This window comes from Austrofundulus limnaeus, unplaced genomic scaffold, assembly GCF_001266775.1.
Source record: "Austrofundulus limnaeus strain Quisiro unplaced genomic scaffold, Austrofundulus_limnaeus-1.0 Scaffold119, whole genome shotgun sequence".
Classification (NCBI taxonomy): Eukaryota; Metazoa; Chordata; class Actinopteri; order Cyprinodontiformes; family Rivulidae; genus Austrofundulus; species Austrofundulus limnaeus.
In genome coordinates this window covers 392,926-401,236 of record NW_013952521.1, presented here as the reverse complement: position 1 = coordinate 401,236, position 8,311 = coordinate 392,926, and the positions used below count along the sequence as shown (strand labels likewise).

General features: G+C 38.5%; 1 protein-coding gene across 1 annotated transcript in view; it reads left to right on the top strand.

Annotated features, from left to right (window-relative positions):
- The window catches only part of osbpl7 (oxysterol binding protein-like 7), a gene marked incomplete in the record, with an annotated part of 17,934 nt that overhangs the window by 4,887 nt on the left and 4,736 nt on the right, over positions 1 to 8,311 (top strand). Inside the window, 19 exon segments of the mRNA XM_014014738.1 lie at positions 305 to 448; positions 527 to 580; positions 708 to 821; positions 903 to 1,046; positions 1,132 to 1,258; positions 1,677 to 1,795; positions 1,876 to 1,965; positions 2,109 to 2,132; positions 2,458 to 2,608; positions 3,690 to 3,796; positions 3,886 to 4,042; positions 4,238 to 4,384; positions 4,479 to 4,615; positions 4,746 to 4,883; positions 5,411 to 5,474; positions 5,621 to 5,699; positions 6,474 to 6,618; positions 6,688 to 6,838; positions 7,020 to 7,146. Coding sequence (XP_013870192.1) covers positions 305 to 448; positions 527 to 580; positions 708 to 821; positions 903 to 1,046; positions 1,132 to 1,258; positions 1,677 to 1,795; positions 1,876 to 1,965; positions 2,109 to 2,132; positions 2,458 to 2,608; positions 3,690 to 3,796; positions 3,886 to 4,042; positions 4,238 to 4,384; positions 4,479 to 4,615; positions 4,746 to 4,883; positions 5,411 to 5,474; positions 5,621 to 5,699; positions 6,474 to 6,618; positions 6,688 to 6,838; positions 7,020 to 7,146 — 2,219 coding nt within the window.

The following is an 8,311-nucleotide window of genomic DNA, read 5'->3' as shown; positions in this document are numbered from 1 at the left end:
TAACAGGTAAATAACAGGACAATAACAGGTTGGTAACAGGTAAATAACAGGACAATAACAGGTTGGTAAAAGGACAATAGCCGGACAATAATAGGTTGGTAAAATGACAGTAACAGGAGAGTAGCAGGTTGGTAACAGGATGGTAACAAGTTAGTAACTGGTCAGTAAAAGTAAGTTACGTACACGCTTGCCTGGGTTACATCATGAGCAATACATATTTCGTCAAAAACAGGTTTTGCAAAATGGTCAAAACCTGAAAAAAAAAGCCCATTTGAAGTGAAATTCTGGCTCCTGTTTTCCACAGATAAACAAAGATTGGGAAGTGATTGAAGATCTTCAAGTAGAAATGCAAACAGGAAGTGAAAATCCTGAGTTTTTAACGGCTCCTGGAATCTGTGAAGGATATCTTTTAAAGAGAAGAAAGTGGCCTCTTAAAGGCTGGCACAAGGTGAGGAGGGGTCAATACTTTTAGTAAGAATTAAGACAAAATATAGATTTTAACAATGTCTTTTTTTTTTCATTTTAGCGATACTTTGTATTGGAAGCAGGAATCTTGCGTTACTCTAAATATCAACAGGATGTAAGTGAATCTTTAAATATTGGTAATATTAGTTTTAACTGCAGTTTAGCATTTTTTAGTTACAAATGGTTATATTTCAATAAGATCTAACAACACAGTCTGTTTTTTTATGTTATTTTACAAAAAGGTCTCCAGGGGACGAGTCCAGGGTTCGTTAGACATTAGTCTCGCTGTGATGACAGTTAACAAGAAATCCAATCGGATTGACTTGGATGCAGGAGACATTCTCTATCACATGAAGGTAAACGTTTAACTAATTCTGAAAACGAATACAATTATTGCGCTGTTTGATACTATAAAAGAAATGTATTTTCCCACCAAGGCGAAGAGCCCTGAACTCTTTTACATTTGGGTGACGAAGCTGCAAGCACACCGCCTGTTCAAAAAGAACGAGACAGCGTTTGTCCACAACAGCCTCCAGCAGACGCTGCCCCAAACAACTTCAGCTCAGAGAAATGGAGGCTTGGTGACGATAAAACAACAGAATAAAATCAAACATAACATGATGAGTCCAAGTGTGTCTTACAGCTCCTGTGTCTGTACGTTAGCAGAGCTGTGCAGGGATGGAAGATTCAGCTGGTGGGTCGGGGGTCATTCTGCCGTTAGCCAACACAGCTGTGAACACCAAGGTATCAGCCTGGCTGAGGCAAAGCCACGGTCCAGATATCTGTGTTCAAGGTTTGTCCAACAGTCATTTTCTAAACACAAATAACACACAGATCATTTTAAACAAAGCTTTTTAYTGAGAATATTTAAGACATTTTATCACAATGTGTAAGATGAAGTGAATAGATGTTTTTTTTTCAATTTTTTTGATCTCAACACACCTTTTGATACAGTTGAAAGTAATATTCTTCTAAATCAGGCTGGATTCAGGGTTCTGTTTCAGTTGATTCACCTTCTGACAAGTCTGTCTTTCTTATAACATTTCTTCTACAGCACTTGTCAGTTCTGGAGTTCCTCAAGGATTCATATTGGGTTCATTTTGTTTTCCAATAATGATTTTGGACAATTGGTTTGGGGTTTATTGCACAAAAATTTGTCAATTTTAGTTAATTTGAATATGCTTCATAAACAAAGTTGACTGTATTTCCAGAGCTGAACCGCTGTAATCTGGATATTTCCGAGTTGAACTCTTTAATTCAGCGGCTCCAGGCGCTGGAGGCGGACCAGATTTTCACTAACGGAGATCTGCAGCGCATCATCAGCATACAGGTACGCACAGGCTGCCATCGTTTTCATGCCGTTGAGTTTCAAATGACATGTAAAATTAAGTAAACCACATTTCGGAACAGAATCTCTCACTTGAGAAGCCAAAGAAGCCAAAGTCAGGAAAGATACGGGGTCACTCCCGCACTCTGTCCAGAGTGGAGGCCCTGGGGATGGTAAGAAGTGACATTTTTATTTTAAAGATAAATTTAGTTAACTAAGTACATATATGGGATTAATCTGACATTCATTAAACATTTAGATGAAAGTTTTATGATTCTTAAATATGACATTGACTTTTCTTTAATCTAACCCAAAGCCTATTCGTGGGATTTCCAAATCGGTGAGTTGCCAATAAGCAGAACATTGAACACCTAATTTGTGCTTTGTTRCAAAATATCATCATGACTGTGTAAGAATGCAAGAAAAAGATAAAATCTAAAGCATTTGGCAGATTGTGTGAAATTACCCTCCTGCTGCTTCAAAATGACTCACAAGGGCAGCAGGATAAGTGTGCACACAGATATAGATGAAGTTCCTGTCAGAGTGCACGTGGAGCCAAGCTGATCCTTTCTTATCAAACCGGTGACACCGGCTCACAAAGTGACAAAACAAGGGACCTGTTAAATTCACCAGTAAATCATGATCCTCTCCTGTTCACCTCCCAGCTGTCCTCCAGTCACCTGAGCAGCTCGTCCCACCTCGGTGCATCGGTGCCCTCCATCCCCGACTACGTCTACTCTCAGCTGGCGCCCTCCACTGTCTTATCACCCGAGGGCAAGAAAATCCAGCAGGACATCTGCGCCGTGTCACTGCGAGGTCAGAGAAGAGACGATTCAAAGACTAAAACTTAAAGAGGGTGGACAAACAAAGGAAGAATTGCAAAATATTTATATTTAAGGATGTGAATATTTGAACTAAAATAATGACATATTTGTAAAAGTGCTGAAATTTGTAATTTTGAAATTTGTAATTTGTAAAATGAATAAAACAGGAGCTAAAAGCTATAACGTACAAAACATTCGTAGAAAAAAAGGCAGAAAAACAGTAGTTATAAGCTAAAAGACCGTGTAAAATAAAACTAAATGTGTGTTTTGAGATTGTCACACCACTGAAATACGTATGTGTTAATAATCACCCAGCCAAGTTTGAACAATTAAAAATACTGTTAACCTTATAAAATTATGTGTTAAAAGTAATAAAAAAATATCAGTCAGCTGTGGTCTGGGATGCTGGGGGCGTGTTCTCTGGAGGAGCTTAAACCACGCCCACAACCCTGAACATTCCGGTAACTAACGAAACAATGTTTGTTTTCTTTTCCATTACAGCAACAGGGGGCGGGGTTATACTGAAGGCATCTACTGACATCACGGGGCTGCCCTTTAAGACACGCCCCCAAAAAATCCTGAAACACAAACAGTATACTGTATCTTGTTACACAAATTGAATCATATCTCCACTATTCAAATATCTACAGTTGAGAGAATTTGCACTCATTTACAACAATCCATTCATGACATTTATAATGTTTGAAAAAGAAAATGTTACATTTTACTTTACATGGTCTAAACAGAGCAGTGGCCGAAAACTTAAAGGAGCAAAACCGCTAAAATTTGCAGGAGCATAATGTAGCAAATATGAGCAGCAAAATAGAGACTTATTTATCAAAACAGATGCAAATATTAGCAAAACAGTATCTAAAATTGGCTAAAGCCAAAATAAGAAAAACAGTTGCTAAAATAATAATAAAAAAAACTGTAGTTAAAGACTAAAAGAAGCCAAATAGTAGCCAAAGGTAGCAAAACAGTGACTAAAAGTAGCAAAATAGTACCCTGTGATGCTGAAGTAAGACATTATGAACAGAAAAACAGTTTTACTTCTCTGTCTTATGTCCTTTCAGTTCTTGCTTCTCTGAAGTCGGTGCATGAAACTCTGTCCCTGGAGCGGCAGAAGCTGCAGGAAGCCTGGGAAGCCAACAACCACCAGCAGCCTGACTTGTTAGACTTGGTGAGACAAACGCCACCTGTCACATTTTTGTTTTGCTGTTTCTTTCCTGTCGGATGTCTTCTAATGATCCTCCCCCCCACCACCATCAGCCCGCTCCGTCCCTCGGCCCACCTTCAGTAGTGGATTCAGCTGCAGAATATTTCGACGCCAGTGACAACATCCATTGGGGCAGTTCCTCTGAGGTGTCTGATGAGTCTGGACTCAGTGATGGAAGCACCACAAACTCAGAGCCAGAGGAGGGACATGGTGAGGGATTGTACTATCTTAATGTGCAGCTCCTTTATTTTCTCTTAATCCTTTAGTTTTAACACTGTTGCGTCCTTTACACCTTTATTTAGTACATTTTGCAACTTGAAGCAAATGTTTAAAGGATAAATTTTAGCTTCATTGGTTTTGGAATGATAATGTTGTAATCAGTTATTCCTTTCGTCTACACTGCAGCATCAACAACCCGAAAATACCGTGCAAGCATTTCCCGGAGTCCTAACAACGTTGTTCCAAAGAGCACCGGCCGCCGGACTACGTTACCCGCTCACTGTCCTGATAACAGCCACGTGGGCCTCGTGGCCATCCTCTACAACAACATAGGCATGATCCTCTTGCTACCAAAAGCCAAAAATAGAAATCAAACTTGTGATTTTGTCAGTTTTTATTTGAAATGCCTGGGCTGTTTTCCCCTCAGGTAAAGATTTAGCTCGAGTTTCAATGCCTGCCGCTCTGAACGAGCCCGTTAACCTTCTGCAGAGGCTGTGTGAGGAGCTGGAGTACAGCCAGCTGCTGGACACGGCCAACAACACGCCGGACCCATTCCAGAGGATGGTCAGACAGATTCTGAGCCTCAATGTTCATATTTTATGCAGCATACAAGAAAGCTAAGCTTTCTGTTCCTAGTTACCTGAACTAACTTTCATGTTTTTATTGAAATAAATGTGTATTTGATCTGATTCAGGTTTACATTGCTGCCTTTGCCATTTCCGGTTACACCACTGCAACATTCAGAAACCGCTACAAGCCCTTTAACCCGGTGCTGGGGGAGACCTTCGAGTGCATCCGAGAGGACCGAGGTTTCCGTTTCATTAGTGAGCAGGTAGCTAATTGTGTATTTGCTGAGTCAGCATTCATGTTTTCATGTTTATTTGTTATCTTCTGTATACCTTGTGCTATTTTAACCATTAAAATTATTGGTTGATTAGTGACAGCATTTGTGTTTTTCTGTTTTGTCCCCTTGTGTTTCTTTGTGCCACCTTCATCAGTCAGGACTCTGCCAGTCAGACTGTGCCTGCTCACATCATTGCTGCAACAAATAAAGCTAATTAAGCATTTCCCAGCAATGCAATTAACTCTTTAAAAAACAGTTCCTCATTTAGACACTTTATGATCTTTAGATCATAAAATGTTTCTGTGCTTCAACTTCCCTCCTTTTCACTAAATTATTGTGGTAATTTTTACAAATTCTATCCAATCTAAAAAAACCCCAAAACAAACAGTTATAAATTTACAAAAAAGAAAATAAATAAATAAATAAATAAATAAATAAATAAATAAATAAATAAATAAATAAATAAATAAAWRMAACCAATCCAACTGTGCATTTTTTGTTACCTCTTTCTCCAGGTCTGCCATCATCCGCCCATCTCAGCCTGCCAAGCCGAGTCAGAAAACTTCTCATTTTGGCAAGGTGAGACTTCTGTCATCTCAATAAACACCTTTTATTTTTTTAATATATTATCTGTTTCTATCTTGTGAAATGTTTCTATAATATGTTGCTCGTGAAGATCTAAATAACATACGGCATCATCGGCGTATAACAATATCTCTTAACAGACCAGCGATGGAAGAATAAATTTTGGGGGAAGTCTCTGGAGATTTATCCAACAGGAATGGTCAATGTGACTTTATCCAGGTAAAGAGTTGTGCTTTAGGATTTATGAGACCTTTTATTTAATAGTTTCATCACTGTTTAGTCAAAAATACGGTATATTTTTGCTTAACTATCTGGTCCTGTCTGTACAGGATAACAAATGACTTTGTGATACTTGTACCAGGTTCATATTCAGTAATAAACAACTGTCTGTGAAAAGAAACACTTGACACAAATGGGCATATTTATGAGAGGCCTCAAGGGTAATGTTGGTCTGAAACACCGATTAGGTGTTTTTATTCTGACATACAAGTGAAGAGCAACCCTTGTTCTTTAGCCCGTGTAAAACCCTGACATCAGCATTAAGTACTAAACCTATTTAGAAACTCGGAGCACATGTAGAAGTAAAGAAGTGCAGAGTAAGAAGGAATTAGACGAGTTAGAGGTGTTCTTTAAAAGAGCTTTTTGAAGGTAGCTGGGGATTCCCTGTGAGAATCAGACAGGAGCAAAGTATTTGTTTTTTCAACTTTAAAGCTTTCAACCCATAAAATAAAAGTGAAATCCCCAACTCRCACTGCCTGGAGAGTACAAAGGTTGGTGATAAGCCAGTTAGCCTCAATAGACATTCTGCTAATTATTGACCAGCTGTCATGAAAGATGGGTGATAATGTAACTGCCTATAATTGTTCAACAAATTGCTGTTTTTAATTAAGAAAATTAGACTAATAAAGATCTTCTCAGGACCTTCTGCTTGGTGTTTTACAAACCAAATAATTGGATTGTGATCATCAGAAGTGCATTCGGATGTTTGTTTAGGTACGGAGACCATTACGAGTGGAACAAAGTGGTGACCTGCATCCACAACGTCTTCAGCCAGCAGCGATATCTGGAGCATTATGGAGAGGTGACCATCCAAAACCTCAACAACAAAGTCTGCACCTGCAAGATCACTTTTGTTAAGGTGAATGAAACAACTTCAGCAATCATTTTACGCGCTGCTGTAAATGACTGAGGATCTTTTCCTTTTCAGTCTCGTTATTGGGGTTCAGACACGAACAAAAACGAAGTCCAGGGAACTGTGTTGGACCAAAGTGGCAACATCATCCATCGATTCGGAGGTCTGTGGCATGAAGGGATCTTCTGTGACACCCTGCCGACGCCAAAATGCATATGGAAGCCAAGTGAGTCACCTTTTTATCTCTTTTATTTCTCACTGTTCAGGTCTTTGTATCACATGTCGGTGGAAGGTTTAGGTGAAAGTGAAATGATTAGGAATTCTTTGTGCCAACGCTCCTAATCAGCATAAATCCACACGTCACGTTTGTGTAAGAGCCCATCTGAGAGGCTTCTGTCCTCCCGCAGATCCCCAGCCAAAGGATTATCTGCTGTATTACGGCTTCTCCACCTTCGCCATGGAGCTAAATGAGCTGGAGCCGGACCTGAAGCCTCTCCTGCCTCCCACAGACACTCGCCTGCGCCCAGACCAAAGGTCCAAAATCTCTTTAGTTGGTTAAATACAGAAAGATGACATCAAACTACATTGAAAAAAAAAGGATTTTGGGGTGCAGTAACATTTATTTAATTGTTCTTTTAAATTTTACAAAAAAATATCAAAAATCTCTAAACCACTAGAATTGATTAAACAAACAACACACATTATATTATAAATCAATATTGCTGTACAAAAAAGTAAATGCTAATATTATTTTACCAGTAATACTTAAGTGCTTTTTCTGGACAGCACATAAATATGAATATATTAAGTAACTTCTACTCTTCTGGGTTAAAACTGAGGATGCATGCACACACAAAGGCCGCTGCTCCTCATTCCCTTGCTTCACTTTTCAAGGAGAGGACAAGACATGGTCGAAATAAAACATAAGTTGTCTGGTTTCTTTTGCTTGAATACATTTGTTRGTGTGCAATAGTTTGAWGGCATAATGTAGATGATATTTAGTTGTCAGGGAACAGGGAATGATATTGCAGCATTCTGCTGTGTTTGGCTGTTTGTCATGTGACTGCAGTGGAGGATTGTGGGTAGGATTCATGTTTGTTGTTGTTAAATCATTTTAGGGAATTTTTAACATTGTTCTTTCAGCAATTAGTCTGTTGTGTTACTCCAATTTGTGTGTTCATTGTTTACTTGTGTTGAACCGTTAAGCAGAAGTAACCATCAGTGAGAGTGGTAGGCCTAGTCATTAATAAGACCTGTGAGTTTCACTTTRYYTGTGTTGTTCATGAAGAAGAATCCAATAAAGGTTCTTCAAAACCACCACCTGGTGGTGAAGTCTTTAACTACAACAAGAGCTACACCTCTCTCTGTAGCTGTGAGGTGTCATGCTACAATATTGTGCTTGACACATGTGCGCTGTTATAAAGAACTTGTAAGATTTACTTGAAAAAACCCTCGTAACAATTTGCACTAATGTTTAAGTAAATTTAAATGCTACAAATTCATGTAATACTTACTCATCATAATCTAGTAAAAGTTAAGAATATAGTTAAAGATTTGTGAATAAATCAGGTAAAATTTTACTTAATTTGATCAAGTATATGTTTCAAGATTTAGTTGAGCAAATTAAGTAAATTTTACCAGACTTATTCACAAATTTTTAACTATATTCTTAACTTTTACTAGATTATGATGAGTAAGT